Here is a 16,331-nt window from a genome sequence, read left to right as displayed (position 1 = left end):
ACCAAAATTCCCATATGTCCATTTGTGTTATTTAATTATTTGAAACAATAATTCTAATAAAGAACGTAAAGATGCGTTTACAACTGACGACATCAAACGTGAACCGTGAAAAATACGCAGTGTTCAGTCACGTGTCACGCAGGCTACGTCACTGGATTCCCCAGTCCGCTACTGATAATGTTGCGCATGCGCACACTCAGCCTCAGAACAGTTCATAGCAGCCTGTGCATCTACTCGCTTGGAAGACGAAGCTCCAGCTGGAACATCCAGGGTAAGTGTCATCTTACAAGACTTTATTAGGCGACTTGACGTTAACAGTTCGAACAGCGGTGTTGTTATGTCCATTATGACATTTTCTTATGTACGTAGCGCGAATGAACATGGCGTGCTGATGAAAAAAGTATCATTATCGATATTCATTACGCTGCAGGCAGATACCTATATAAATATATGCGCGAGCTGTTATATAAATGCAATTAGCGACGGAATGAACGAGATTCGCTTACTTCCAGCATTATCCGCCTTCCTTTCCGCATGAAAGTGTGCCATATAATTGCACAGTGTTGTTTACTATAAGAAGGTGGGGGGGGGAGGTTTCATTTTGCAGAAGTAAACTGATCCATAGAGTGCTGGTGGGAAGAAAGTATGAATGATCAGAGCTTTGAGAACATGGCTACTATGTCTCAAAACCTATATTGTGTGCCTAAAATATGTAACTGCACTTTTATTTAATTAGTTGTACAAGCAACCAGAGATGCTGATGCATTTTTAAATGGTGCTAATGAAAATATGTATTTGTTATGGTGGCAAAATAGGGCCATTATGACTGTAGGAAAGGTTTCTGATGGACCCTTAGATTTGTCTTTTGACAAGCTGGTATTTTGACAGGCCCTATTTTAAGTCAAGTAAAATAAAAGGTCTAAAGCACTGGATACGGAGTAAGATGGTTTCACTAGAGAAATCCATGGTATTACCTGCAACTACACTGAGTCTAGTTCCTTCTCAATTTCTTTCTATTTCTGCTTACTGTCTGGGGCTGCATTAGCAGGTATGCCACCTGACTTAGACGGCATTTCAATCTCTTTTGAATAATTGCTTCATGTGTTGTGAAAAAGACTCAGAGTGGATCAGTGGCTGATTTATATTTAGAGGTAAAGCCATTGTGAAATAATATACAGTGTTTGTTATTATTTACATACTGTCATTTTTTATTTCTAAACGATATTTGCTGTTGGCTTTTATTTAGATTTTTTTTTGTTTAAATTTTTGTTACATTTTTTTGCCATCTTGCTATGTGTGTTGTCATTTTTAAACATTACTTATTAGGTTTATTTATTTTTATTTAAGTTCAGTGTTAGTTTTTATTTATTTCTAGTTAGTCATTTTAGTTCTTCAACTTAAACCTTATATTTAAAATTTTTTTAACTAAAATGTATGTATCATTTTCTTTAAAGTGTTTATCTAATATTTATATTTAATTTTTATCTCAGCTTCATTTTAATTAAAAAAAATTGTAATAGTGGTTTTAGTTTTAGTTCACCACAATAGCCCTGTATTTATCTTTCCAGCCAAGTCGAGGATCATTTTTCATGTCCTAATCAAGTGCAAGCCATTGATGAAAAGTTCAGTGTTAGAAGCAATTCTCAGTCTGTGTGTTCTGTGCAGTGTCTCAGGAAAGAGTAGTTGTATGTGACTTTTATTGAATCTGATGCTTTCTGGTTAGAAGCATCGCTCCATTTAGGCTTTGTTTATGTGTTTGATCAGTCTGTGCGGCATCAGTCAGCGGCTAGCTGATCAGTCCATGTGCGTTCAATCGTACAGGATGGCAGTCTTAAGTTCACAGCGTCTGATACCGTGACAGATACAAGTGAGGTTCCCCTTGAGGAAATGTTACGTAATGATACAAATGAAACAGCCTCAAATTAACCTCTCTGTGGCCTTCTTTTTACATCAGAGACACACTTTCTCACACTATTAATACAGAGAAACCTTTAGCACCGGATTTAGATTTCTGCAAGCTTTTGCATGATTTTTAAATCCAGCCGAAATCTGATCTGTTAGTAATCTATCACTATCATGCATGGTAATTATTTGTTCCCTAGCCATTTTGTTTACTACAGCATGTAATCTGAATCAGTCTATATTTGCATTTTGCTTGTAATGCAAAATCTAGTGATCGCTGAACTAGTTCAGTGGTTCTCAAAGGGTTGGTTATAGGTGAGTTCTGATAATAATAAAAAGGCAACTAACCATCTAATTGTGCATAGATATTATTTATAAAATAAAATAATAAAGGGAGGAGAAAAAGCTTCCTATATCTTTGGTTGTCAAAGGTTTTGTGCCTAATCAAACTTGACAGTGCTTTGGCACAAATACATGTAACGTGGAACAAGGACAGCTTAAAATAAAGTGTTACCATATATAATTTAATTGATAGTTTTTAATATTATAATCAGTGACACACACACACACACATATATAATTATCTAATATCTTATTATAATTGATTTTGTTGTTTTTTTAATTATTAATAAAAAAATAATAATAATTTCAATGTTTGCTTTTATGAACATTTTTGTATTGTTTTTGTGTGATAAATGTTGGGTCGCCACTTGACATCCAATGTAACATCTTTCCCATCCAGTGTAACAGCCTTGACACAAAACTGATTGAAAGCCACGGTTCTAGCTTACCAGTTTTCTAGTTTTTTGACCGACTTGACCTTGCACACAAACCAACCCAATATCTCCCACCCTGAGACATTCATCACACATGTAATTATCTTTCTCTCTGCACTGCTGACTCTGATATCACTGCACTGCTCTGGTGACCCGAACCCATTCAGCCCCTCAAACCAGTGGACCAGCTCAGCTGTGTCCCGTCACTCTGACAGCAGATCCTCTGCGCTGGGCTCAGGGTGAAGGGGCATTTTCATGAATGGATGGAGTAAAAAGGGGGCAGTGCTCCAGTGCAGGGAGGCAGGAATATAGCAGCATGTGCATTTACCCTCATGAATGCTAAAATTTATGAAATGCAAAAAAACATGTTCTCCCAGAGAAGCAAGCCATGCTTACCCCAACACACAGCTGTTTCTTTCTGCCTTGTGCTTTTCAATGATAAGTGTGAAAATAGGCTGTGGCAAATTGACACTCTCTCTGACTCTGGTCATTGTGTGTGTGTGTGTGTGTGTGTGTGTGTGTGTGCGCACTTGTTTGTGTGTAGCCAGCCAAGTCACGCTCCTCCAGCTCTGCATTATGTAACCGTCCTCTCAGTCCTAATGCATTTCTCAGGATTTTGTCAAAAGCCTAAGTTCCTGGTGTTGTTGGTCTTGTAAAAAATCATTCAAGTATAGCATGAATGGTTGTTCATCTTCATGTAGAATTCATATATTGTTTTCATTCGGTTTGACTTACAGAAGCTTCTGCTCTAGGAGCCTTGCAAGGTCCACTGCATCTTAAGGTTGGTACTCACTAGTTATCATTTATGGATAATTTTAACTGATAGTCAAAAAACTACTTTTCATGATCCAACCAGTTCCTAAACTGTGCAATGGATTTCATAATGTAACATCGTATTAACAGGCTCTGAGGGACTCTGTGTTGCTTCATGCTGTGTTCAGTCTGTATAAACACAGCTGCAAGGAAGTTTACCACAAAAGAGGACATTAAAGTACCCTCCCATAATGTTACACTTCATGAAAATGTTTTGAATGCTTGATGGTATATATTTATTACAATTATTAACATTTATTATAATGAATAAAATATGTGTATGTGTGTTATAACATAATTAACAAAATAATATAAAAAATATATTATACACTATCATTCAAAGGTTTGGGATCAGTAAGGTTTTTTTTTTTTTTTAAGAAATTAGTACCTACTTTTATTTAGCATTTTTTTGCAGGATGCATTTATGTTCTAAAAGATTTCAGTGCCGAAATAGAAATGAATACTGTTCTTTTGAACTTTCTAGTCATCAAAGACTAATAAGAAAAGTGTCTGAGAATGTCTTAGAATGAATTCTGAATACTAATTGCTGCTTATATTCAGCTTTGCATTTCATATATAAATTTTAAATCGATTAAAATATTAGCATTATTTAAAATTTTAATGTAACAGTATTACTGTTTTTACTGTCTCTTTGATTTAATAAATAACACGTTTAACCGCAGACTATAATAAATATAGATTTAGTAATGTTATATTCATTTATAAAATTAAAGCTGCTTTTTTTTCTTAGGTCCGGCTGCTGTGACTAAATTGTGGAGCTAAAAACAGCGGTTGCCTCTGTGCATTTTTTTCAGCTGACATCATCATATTTCATCTAGTGACTGAATTACCCCCATAACAAAGAATGGAGGGGGCCGTGGTGAACAACCTCATAGACTTTGACTCACCCCCAGAAGGGACAGCTCCCTCTGTTCTTGGACCTCCCAGTGGGGCAGGCTTTTTCTCATCCGAGCCTCTCTTCCCTGAGCCTGCGAGCCACCCCACCATGGAGCCCCTTCTACCAGAACCAATGGCCCCCACACACACTTCCCACAGAGAAGAAGATAGTGACGCAACCGAATCTGCTGACAGTGACAACGATGACACAGGATCGCCATCGCACCCGTCGAGCACACGGCGGTCCTCATCCTGCTCCAGTCACAGCGCCGAGGATGCAGAAGAAACGGATATAAGAGCATTCATGAAAGCCTACGTGGCAAAGCTCTTCCATGGAAGGTGATTTGCTCCACAAACTACTAGCCATGATCACAAAAAGAGATTTTTTGCTCTTTTTTCATAACTAGAGTTACAGTCTGTTCCTTAGTCAGAGCTATTGTGTTGCTTCAGAAGGCTTAGAATATCGTGTATGAGTCACACAGACTCCTTTTATGAGTCTTTAATGGGTTTTTTTTGTCTCTGTTGGAGATTGACAACCCTTTGTGACTGTGTACTTTTGTTCTCCATGGTAGTAAGAAAAGCATAGGGGTTTAGAAAAAGTAAACAATGACAAAATCTTCATTTTGTAGGTGAACTGTTCTCTTGAAGGAGTAAGAAATTTCAAACAGAATTATAGTCACATGTCAACTGATGTGTGTTTGCATTTATTCCTGTTGTTTGAAGTACTCTCTCCCTGTCTCTTTCTCTTCCTGCTGCTACTCCTGGTTCCTTTAATTCTCTTTTCCTCTCTCAGGGAGGACTTTGATCAGGAGGAGAAAGCTCACTTTGGAGAGTTGTGCACTGGAGAGAACGGCAAAGGCAGGGAGTGGTTTGCCAAATATGTCAGTGCGCAGGTATGAAAGCAGCAACACTGAGCAATCACGAAAACACAATCACTGCATGTTTCTATTCCAATTTCAAAACATTTTTTTTTTTTTTCCGTTTTTTTAGTTATTATGGTCATTTTGGATAATGGCTTAGACCTGTTTCACAGATTCTGCACCTGAGGTGTGTGAACGGTGTTATTATCATTAACTAAAACTAGTACTTTCAAAAATCTTTTTTTGATAATTGAAATCAAATATAAATATTGAGGTAAAAAATGTAAAATTAAAAAACAAACGTACTACTTTAACGGTTGCCTTGGCAACTAAGTAAATAAATAAGTGTTTGGTTTCTTAAAGCGCTAATTTGAGTGACTATGAAGTCAACTAAATCTGCAATAAAAATAAAAGGTAAATAGAAATATAAAAAAAACAACCAAACCTAGTAAAAATGACAAACACACATAAAATGACTTATACTATAATTAAAATAAAAACTAAAAATATACAAATAGAGTGCCCTCCACTAATATTGGCACCTTTGGAAAATATGAGCAAATGTGGAAGTGAAAACAAATCTGCATCGTTTATCCTTTTGATCTTTCATTCAAAACATTCACATAATTCTTACCTATCAAAATCTCATTATGAAATACATGTTTTTCTCTAGCTCACGTTGGCCACAATTATTGGCACCCAATTATTGCAACATCATTTTCCCAAGATAACAGCTTAGATAGTTTTCCTCAGCGTGCAATAGGACGACATAGACACACATCCTCAGATTTGTAACATCTTTAGTGGATTGGAACCTCTTAATTATTGCCTTGATGTTGGAAATGGGGGGTTTTCAATGCTTTGGCTTTTTTCTTACACCCACGTTCTACTTTGTGAAGCTCAACAATCTTGTTCTGCACATCAGAACTACATTCTTTGGTTTAACTCCTTGTGATGGATGATTACGGGAATTGGGCTTTTGTGTTACTCATATTTATAATCCTGTGGAACAGGAAGTCATGGCTGGACAATTTCATGCTTCTAGTCTTCTTTCATAAAATTTTTAATATGAATGAGAATATGCTTTAGAGATATTTTACGCATAATGGTTTTTTGGGGTGCCAATAATTATGGCCAATATGCATTGGGGAAAAACATTTATTTCATAATATGAGTTTCCCCCCACTTTCAATTGTTTTACTTCAGTGAAAGATTATAATTTTGTCAATTTATTGAATGAAAGATCAGAAAGATTAACAATGCAGATTTATTTTCACAGCCATATTTACCAAGGGTGCCAATATTAGTGGAGGGCACTGTATAAGCTAATTCAAAATATTAAAGAATAATGTAATAGAATAGAAGTAACACTAAAAATACCACTGTGTGCAAACAGTGCATATTCATCTCTCTATTTTCACCTCTATTTAAGTTGGAGAGTTCACACCGTATGTGTGAAAATCAGCAGTAAAGAGGTTTTTTTTTTATCAGGCACATACTAAACATAGCGAAAAATGTTACAATTGCCATACAAACATATTTAATAGCAAAAAAAATTTGCAACATAGGATTTTATTAAGCAACACCAAATAATGAAGCGAACTATCCACCCATTGTTTGAAAAATGTGTTGAAAATTGTTTGACTACTTAGCAGACAAAATTACCAAAATGTTGACCAATATTAAAAATTTAATCTTTAATAACAGTAATAATTTAATAGCACTGTTAAATGTAATCGTATAATGTTGAGATGCTTTTAAAATCATTGTTTTTTGTGTTCTATTTTTAATTTATTTAGAGATTTTTCTATTATATTAATAACTGCAATTTATTGGTTATCTACCATAACATAAAAATTACTTTCGCCCATAGTTATCCTAAAATACACATCACTATAAACATCAAGCACTGTCTATTTAGACTCAATATACCAATCCCTTTTTAAAAGATAAAGAAAACTCATGCAATAAAATGTGCATCAACAAACACAGTTGTGATGATTGCAATGCTTTGTGTTTGCAGCGCTGTCACTCCAAATGTGTAAGTGAACAAACATTCTACAGGCTGGTTCAGTCCTTCGCTGTTGTTTTATTTGAGTAAGTACATCAGCGATACTATCTCAGATGAGTGTTTGACATTATATAGAAAGCCAAACCAAACTGTTAAGAGCAAATTTACCAAATGTCTGTAGAACTCTTGGCAAGTCAGTTTGTGGCAAGTGTGAGACTCACATGTGACCCATTTTTGATTGATTGACAGATGTCACCAGGTGGATGATAATGCCCCAGCCAAACACCTTATGACCATGTGCTTCACATATTACTACAAGGGTAAGAGAGTTCACCATTAATGTCAAGCAAGCATACTGTGATGTTGTAAATAATATAAGAATCTGATAAAGAAATGTCCAGACCTCCTCTCACTTCCTGTTACAGCCTATGACTCAGACATTACTGGCACTGCCGCTTATTGTTTTGGAAAAATTTAACAATGCCATTTTAATTTGTTTTCAAGGGAGGTTGGTTTATATGACCTGGTATAAAAACTAGTGATGTGGGAAAAGGTGCATATACAATACCTTTCAAAAGTAAATATGATTTAATAAAAGTTAATAATAATTATTCAGCAAGGATGCATTTAGCTATTTGTTTAAAAGTGACAGTAATGGCATACAGTATTAAATAAGATTTACATTTGAAATAGATTGTTCTTTTAAAAACAAATGAGCTTTGCCATCACATAAATAAATAACATTTTCAAATATAAAAGTTACTTTTAAAAATATTATAAAAATATTTCACAATATTATTGTTTTTACTACTTTTTTATTTTTTCAAATAATTGCAGCCTTAATATATAATGTTTTTTTTTTTTTTTTTTTTTTTTTTTTTAATAAAATCTTACTGACTCCAAATTTTGGTAGAGTTGTCAAATCATATCATATAATTCAAATTTTGAAGTGCCTAAAGAATATCTCACTCCTAATATACACAGTGTGTGACTGCATAGTGTGCCTTTTTGATTAATTTGAATTTCTAATTAATATGTGTGTGTGTGTGTGTGTGTGTGTTTGTGACAGGTAAGTCCCAGCTGTCTCCTGCAGAGCTGCTGGAGAGGCCCAGCGGGGCGATCGACTCATATCTGCGCAGTGGAAAGGTCTGGCTCTCTGGGAAGAAGGATATCGCAGAGCGACTGCTCAAAAACACCTCCGCTAAAACCGATGTTAAAGGATTCTTTGGGGGTCTTGAGAGTAAACTGAGAGGACCTTTGGGCCGAAAGAATGAGTGGGTGATATTCTGTCATAGCTATTACTCACTCTTTTAATTAGTGACACTTCTGTTGTTCACAAACCCATCCTGTTCTCATTCTGTCCTCCTCAGAGACACAGACAAACCTGCTGAACAGAAAACCAAGACTCCAGGTAGTTCACGATGAACCACCACTGTGTTTTTAACCTCTAGTTCTCTCCTCTCACCTGTGGTGATCTCTTGTCATGTCTTTACCCCTTTTTAGAAGTCTCACTTAGGGTTTTCTCTATGTATACTGATTATTTGACTTAGTGGTTAAGAATCTGGGTTGGTTACCCAAACCATTCATTAGCTTCCACCACTCTGCTGTTGAGCTAGACCCTTAACCCACAGAGATTGTCTCTGTAGACATGTGTACTGCAGATGTTTGAGTTATTAACTGTGCTAATCTCTGCATACCCTGTAGTTTCTCCCCCTCTCTCCCCGGATAGAAAAGAAGAGGAGAAAATTTACCTGTACACACACCTGAAACAGCAGCCCATTTGGTAGGTTGTTAGTCATAATTATTCAAATGAACAGCTGAAGCTATTTCTAAAAATGTATCCTTTCACATAATTAGCATTTTCATTAAATATTCATGTTATTAAAAAAACCATTTATGGACTGCATTTGTGGCATCCTGTCAGTGTCTTAAGTTGTTTTAAACAACTGTTACATTGGTTTAAACATATTCAGTCAGTGAATACATCGTAATCCTATTTCATGCCAGAATAAGAAATGAAATTGGATTTTTGTGTTGTTTTTGTTGTTGTTATTATTAATGTGGATTTATTTAAATCTAGTTGATTCCAGTGATGGCAAAGCTGGATTTTCAGAAGCCATTACTCCAGTCTTCAGTGTCACATGATCCTTCAGAAATCATTCTAATGCTGAAACTTTCTTTTTATTGTCAGTGTTGAAAAGAGTCGTGCTGCTTAATAGTGTTGTTGAAACATGAATTTTAGTGTAAATTTACTAAAACAAATAGTAACATAATATTACAATATTTTACACTATATAAATAATGTATCATGATTTGTTTGGCAGTAATACAGTAATGTTGTCAGATTACAGCAAAAAGTAATCTTTTGTAAAACAAAACAGAAAATCTGTTTGCAATGAGACAAACTGAAGCCTAGCAAAAAAGGAGGCTGGTGGGTTTTCTGCTGGTATTTTAAAAGTTCTCCGAAGCAGTTTTAACATTGTTCGGGCACTAGGTCTGATCACTTGCCACATATAGATGCTAATGTTGCTTTGATTTCATTTGTTTCTGTCTTTTTTTAAAAGGCACACTTTGAGGTTTTGGAACGCAGCATTTTTCGATTCTGTCCACTGTGAGAGAAATAAAAGATCCCCCACCACGAGGTGAGAGAGTGCAGAGTTTTTCACAGTATACCCTGTAACTCTTATTTTCTCTTTCTCCTGATATATCGTGCTATTAAACAGACTTTGCACGGCACCTAATGCACATGTAAGATTGTCGTGTTTGTTTGTGTGTCTGTTAAACCCAGAAGGAGAGATCCAGAGTTTACTTTGTGTTTGATAGATTGTTAGTGATGTTGAAATAAACTACCCAGAAGTTTCAGCCGAGGTGCGTGACTGTGTGTCCGATGCATATGACTTACACTGGATTTGTAGTGGAAATATCTGATGTCTGGATGAGTCCTGAAGTCCTTCTCTGTGCTCATATGGTTTACTGTTCCACACTGCTCATCTGCTCATCATCCTTTCTTTCTCTTAGTGGCTCTTTCTCTCTCTCTGCATGTGACTTTAACCCTTTATCTCCCTATGCCTTGCTGCCTCACGCAGGCGGACGGCTGAGGAAGAGAAAGATGAAAGGTCTGTCCTTCATTCTGTCTGCTGCTCTGGACATTGCAAGATAGAGAGAGGAAAGCCAAAGAAAGCGGAGGATTAAAAAGGAGAGGAGAGACAGTCAATTAGAATAAAAAAAGAGTGAAAGATGAGCAGAGGATACGTTGAGGGGAAAGTGGAGGGAGTTTAGGAAAAGGATGACACACTGACAGAATCGGGCCGTTTAAAATGCTTCCACTCTGTACAGGGTTCTCATAGTCGTAGAAAACGTAGACACATCAGTTTTTTTTTTTTGATATTCCAGACCTGAAAAATAATTAAAATTAATAAGAAATATAATAATAAAATCTTAAATACGAACTCTTCATTATTTAAAATACACTAACACTACTGAGGTCGGTAAGATTTCAAACATCTCACCAAAAGCTGAATGCTTAAGAAACATTTCTTATTATCATCAATTACTGCCACTTTTGTTCAATTGAATATGTCCTTGCTGATTGAAATTATTTATATATATATATATATATATATATATATATATATATACTTTTTTTTCTAGCTTCACTCTAAAATATTTCACAAAATAGAAGTTCCTCATTTTGAAAGCGTTCACTGACTGGAAAATTCTCAGGTCAAAAAAAGTGGGAACCTTTTCTATATTTCAGTGCAAGTTCCAGTCAGGAAGCTGTGTAACATTCTGATAACATTTTCATCAGTACTTAAAGGAAACTAGGTCCTCCAAAAAACTCATGACTCATATTTGCCTAAGGCGTATTGCATTGTATTTTTTTATCGTGCTGTCTTCATTGCACAACTTTGACATTTTGGACATTAAAAGCAGATACAATATTTATTAATACTAAAATACTAATAGTTGTGCCGTAAAAGTGTATTAATAAATACAAGCAACCATACACTCCTGCGGGTTGTATAGTAAAATAAATAGGCTTATTAAGTTTTAAACAAAGAAAACACGCGTTTGTTGTTGGTTTCAAAAGCCTTGCATCCAATCCAACAGTTTTTTGGCATGGTATTTCAAATTCATCTGGCCTGCATGGACAGGTTGCATGACATGCCCCCGTTATTGAAAACCATAATATTACTACATTTCAGGAAACTTTACTTTTGTACCATAAAAAATGTTGGGATTGTTTTGGGGTTATTGTAAAAATCTGTGTTCTGGAACCAGCTGGGAACCACTGATCTACTTTACACAAAATGAGATGTAGTGAGATCACAGTATTCACTATTTGCATTTTTCTCATTTACACTGCATTATTTGCTGTATTATTGCATGCACTCAGAGTCTATTGTATCCAAGTGCCTGTTCATTGCTACGTCAACTGCTAACCAAAAACAGCTTGAACTATTAGAGGTGTTTACTAAGCCAAGCTTAACTATTACTAGTGGACATACTTGCCGTTAGGGGTTCTGTCAAATCGCAAGCCGTAAGTATTAACCTTTGACCAGTAATTCATCCCACACTGTTTGCGTTACAGACATAAATGGTTTTTCAGTCATGAAATTTCTTGTTGAAGAGATATGTTACTTTTATTACATTTACGTAGTGTTCAGACAATTTTCATCTGGTAGGCGATAAAATGGGCTAAAAAACGAAAGAAAAAAAATGCATTGGAACAGAATACAGTTATATATTAGTGAAAGTTAGAAAAATGAATTTTAGTCAAATTTACTTAATCTATTTTTAGGAAAGGACCATTTTGCACATGGAAAAATGCATTGATTTGTTGCCCGAGCATTTTAACCTGTTTCGAGAGCTGAGTTATACTGTGGTTCTGTGTCGTTCATGTGCTTTCTGTTATTTCAATTTTGGCTCGTTTTTGTTTGACTCGTGAATCATGGCTACCGCTGACTGCTCACTAAACCTTTTTATAAAATCTTTGTTGGATTTTGCATGTGCACCAATGAATGGCTAATACACATTTGTTCTATTGTATGATTGTTTTCACACCTTGTAACTCTCTAACCTCCCAGTATTTATTGTGATGTGATGTTAAAAGTTTGAGTAACATTTAACTTTATGAAAGAGACTATTTTGATGGTCTCACGTGCTTGATAAGAGAAGTATCTGTGAGAGAAATATCAGTGACCCCCTTGTTTTTTTACAACTCAGAGAAAAGTGGTGTCATATGACCAAGGAAGAGAAAGACGATAGCTCCAGATTTAATGAGAACATCACCTTTGGTCAGCTGGGGTGAGTCACATGGCATTGGTCTAATTTTACACAATATTGAAAAAAAGAAAAAAAGAAAGACAATTATTCACTGCATGTTTTCCGCCATTGTTTTGTATGCTCATATGCACAGAAATGTTTTTTTCTGTTTATTCAGAACATTCACCCATAACATGGTGGCTTTTGGATTGAGCAAGAAACTCTGTAATGACTTCCTGAAGAAACAGTCAGTCATTGGAAATCTGAATGAAGGTAAAGTCACTTTCCAGCTTTCTGTTCCAAATTTGCACACAAAAAAATATTTGTCTAAGTTGTGCTACTTAATATTTTTATGTTTCACACTTTTTATGATCCTTTTTCAGAGCAATACAAGCTGCTGTGTGACCACATTGAGCAGATGGCTGCCGAGTGAATATCCAAAATCATCTAAACTCTGCCATCCACATCAGCACATCCATTCAAAACTCTAATGATCAGTATTCCTTAAATGCTAACAGGTTTGCCTCTGTTATCACCCCAAAGTCCTACAACTATCCTTACCAACCAGTACAGAAATAATGCAACTTAAATAGTTGGCACAGATCAGCCACATCCCATGATCCTTCAGTGTCCAGGGGCAGTGTAAAAATGGTTTAATTTTGTTCAAACTGCTACAATGGGAAAAAATATACAAATCTGCACATACCCTGGAATAGCAATATGACTTAGAGTCTTCAGGCATCATAAGACACAATATCTGTCATACAAATAAAAACTCTGTAATATATGTTTGACAAGAATGCGATGCAAATCACCATTTATAATATTCCACATATCTTTCCTGCTACTTTTATGTACAAAACTATAGTACTAAAAGTGTCCTTTGAGCAAATACAGTGACAAATGATGAACAGAAAATACAGTCAAACAATATCAGTATTTCACTATATCAATATCAATAAGATCAATGTTTCAATGTTATTAGTCAATATTTCCAATAAGTCCATTTGCTCTCCAGAAGTCTCGACTGGTCTGTTCCTGTTATGTTTCCATTTATTGCACTCTTCTGGTTTTGTGTTCTTCCTGTATGGGTAAATTGAGTATGAATAGTGTTTGTGACATCATCGTAATATATGGAGACTGGAACTATGTCTGTTCCCTGGTTTAAAGTGCCTTTAGTCATATATATTAAGTGGTGAAATTCCCATTTTAGTGCGAACAAACCTGTGTCAGCATGCTGTTATCCTCCCATGACTCTCTGGGGTAGCGCTCATAAGTTTGTGCACCCTTCCAGTAGATGTGTTAGTGTTGAATGGATAATGCTTGCGGTTCGTATTCGAGTCAGTTAAAGAAAAGTATCATGCTGCAGCTGTTTCGATGTCGTACAGTGTTGTGTCTATAGCGCATGGTATGCATGCACATTGTTTACCGTCTACTTACACTGTTGTGCAATTACATTACAAGCCAGTAGAGAGCAATCATAAACCTCCGCTTCGACTGAAGATCAGGGGAGGTGATTGTCAGCCACTGAGTGGGGAGTTTGTATTGACTCGTGTCCTCCATCTGAGGGAAAACTGAATTTAATATATTTGGATTGTAAATACAGATTGTTTTGTTCACACAATGATGAGGAATCGGATGCTAAATATGGGCTAGTTTAAAGGGATCATCAGATTGTTGGGCATTTATTTATTCAGTTGTTGTACATGAACGCATGGTTGTATCAGGAATGTGCTGGATCCAATATGGTCTTTGCATTTCAGATGATTATGTTAATATTGTGCTGTCTATGTAAATTTATGTTCATAGTAAGCTCAGTGGTCCGCATTGTATTTTCCCAAGTGCCCTGAATTTCCTATTGGAAACGTACCTTGAAACCAACAAGAGAGGTGTTGACCTGTCTCTAATGTGTGAAGTGTTTATAATAAAATAAAATAAGATCAAATAAAAATCCAAACATAATTCTCTTTACCTGTTGCATTTTAATCTTTTAAGTCCTCATTGTACTGTATATTCAGCTATGGAGTGTGAATGCATCTTTAACCAGAAAAACCTATAGGTTTCTTATGGTCATAGAGGCTGTGTTTATTTGATTAAAAATACAGTTAAAGCAGTGATATTGTGAACATATTATTGCAATTTTCTGGGGCAATTCCTCCAGTCTTTAGTGTCAGATCCTTTAGAAAACATTCTAAAATGGTGATTTGGTGATCAAGAAACATTTATTATTATTATCAATGTTGAAAACAATTGAGTAAACATTAAGAGATGATTATAAGATGGTGGTCTCTGCCTGATAATATATTGTTGAATATGTCTGTGCAGATTCAGCTCAATGTGGGAGTGTTTAAGGCTCTCCAGTGAAGAAAACTGCCAAATGGCTGCCAAGGCTGGCTGTGTGGATAAATAAACAGCAGTCACACTGATTGGACACACAGTAATGAGCTGTGAAGGGCCGAGCACTGGTGTCACACAATGAGAGCTCTACTACTGCTAATTAATACCAGACCCCATCAAACAATGGCCAAACACTCCTTATCTTGAACAGTTAGTGATTGATCACATCCTCTACACTTTTCTTTCTTTCTTTCTTTCTTTCTTTCTTTCTTTTTGATCTTTCTTGGACTAATTTTTCTTATCTTCTCTCTTTCATTCTGTCTATGTGTAGTTCTCAAGAAATGGTATATATATAATTTATACACAGCCTCTAAGGGGACATGGTGTGTAAAAAAGATGGGAGAATATGAAACTTCATTAATTATATTTCAAAGCTTTGACATTCACTCACCAAAATTTTGTGCTCCATCAAAATAACTTTGCTGGAAAATCTTTTGCATTTGCTTGTGGAAATTACTGAAAAATGTTTTTCTCCAATATCATTATTCTGTTACCCGCAAAAGTTTTGCAAGCAGACAGTTTGGGTTCCCCCCGAAGAAGAAAAACAAAATATTTTGCAGAATATCTTCTTAAAAGAAAGAAAGCAATACAGGTTTCGATTGAATTTTCATTTTTGTGGGGACTCATTCACACCAAGGACAATAACTATAAACATAAATAGTGAAAGTCCACACCACAGCTATAACAATAACGACACACGATGAAGGAATAATATTATTGGAATCACTTTCAGAATTATTTTTCCAAGTGGTAAATGGTAAAAACATTGACGTTCATTTAAGTAATGGAAGTCTTAAAGGGTTAGTTCACCCAATAATCAAAATTATGTCATTAATAACTCACCCTCATGTCGTTCCAAACCAGTGAGACGGAAAACAGTTTAAGATATTTTAGATTTAGTCTGAGAGCTCTCAGTCCCTCCATTGAAAATGTGTCTACGGTATACTGTCCATGTCCAGAAATGTAAGAAAAACATCATCAAAGTAGTCCATGTGACATCAGAGGGTCAATTAGAATTTTTTGAAGCATCGAAAATACATTTTGGTCCAAAAATAGCAAAAACTACAACTTTATTCAGCATTGTCTTCTCTTCCGTGTCTGTTGTGAGAGAGTTCAAAACAAAGCAGTGTGTGATATCCGGTTCGCGAACGAATCATTTGATGTAACTGGATCTTTTTGAACCAGTTCACCAAGTCAAAGTGAATCGTTTGAAACGGTTCGCGTCTCCAATACGCATTAATCCACAAATGACTTAAGGTGTTAACTTTTTTAATGTGGCTGACACTCCCTCTGAGTTCAAACAAACCAATATCCCGGAGTAATTCATGTACTCAAACAGTACACTGATTGAACTGCTGTGAGAGAGAACTGAAGATGAACACCGAGCCGAGCCAGATAATGAACGAAACA

The 16,331-nt window shown here is 35.7% G+C and overlaps 1 protein-coding gene across 3 annotated transcripts; it reads left to right on the top strand.

Moving 5' to 3' along the window:
• The first annotated feature begins 179 nt into the window (after positions 1-179).
• On the top strand, positions 180-14,289 carry LOC132156194 (uncharacterized protein KIAA0513-like). 3 transcript variants are annotated; one of them, XR_009437389.1, is made up of 15 exons: positions 180-271; positions 3,416-3,459; positions 4,243-4,727; positions 5,182-5,281; positions 7,272-7,345; positions 7,509-7,579; positions 8,329-8,533; positions 8,630-8,670; positions 8,964-9,042; positions 9,824-9,901; positions 10,346-10,375; positions 12,486-12,566; positions 12,703-12,797; positions 12,908-13,069; positions 13,136-14,289. XR_009437389.1 is itself a non-coding variant. In XM_059565091.1 (14 exons), the coding sequence occupies exons 3-14, from the start codon at positions 4,357-4,359 to the stop codon at positions 12,955-12,957; spliced, it is 1,275 nt and encodes a 424-aa protein (XP_059421074.1). In that variant the 5' UTR covers positions 180-271; positions 3,416-3,459; positions 4,243-4,356; the 3' UTR covers positions 12,958-14,289. The 3 variants fall into 3 exon arrangements, 2 of the variants coding, with proteins under 2 accessions (XP_059421074.1, XP_059421075.1); XM_059565091.1 differs by having other exon boundaries at positions 12,908-14,289; XM_059565092.1 differs by lacking the exon at positions 10,346-10,375 and having other exon boundaries at positions 12,908-14,289.
• The last annotated feature ends 2,042 nt before the right edge of the window (positions 14,290-16,331 follow it).

Source organism: Carassius carassius, chromosome 13 (genome assembly GCF_963082965.1).
Source record: "Carassius carassius chromosome 13, fCarCar2.1, whole genome shotgun sequence".
Classification (NCBI taxonomy): domain Eukaryota; kingdom Metazoa; phylum Chordata; class Actinopteri; order Cypriniformes; family Cyprinidae; genus Carassius; species Carassius carassius.
This window is presented reverse-complemented; position numbering and strand designations above follow the sequence as displayed.

Excerpts from the sequence above, each read along its gene's own strand:
- LOC132156194 (XM_059565091.1), top strand. The coding sequence starts at position 4,357 with ATGGAGGGGGCCGTGGTGAACAACCTCATAGACTTTGACTCACCCCCA. Across the intron at positions 7,346-7,508 it reads TTCGCTGTTGTTTTATTTGA|ATGTCACCAGGTGGATGATA; the intron begins GTAAGTACATCA and ends ATTGATTGACAG. Across the intron at positions 9,902-10,345 it reads AAAAGATCCCCCACCACGAG|GCGGACGGCTGAGGAAGAGA; the intron begins GTGAGAGAGTGC and ends TGCCTCACGCAG.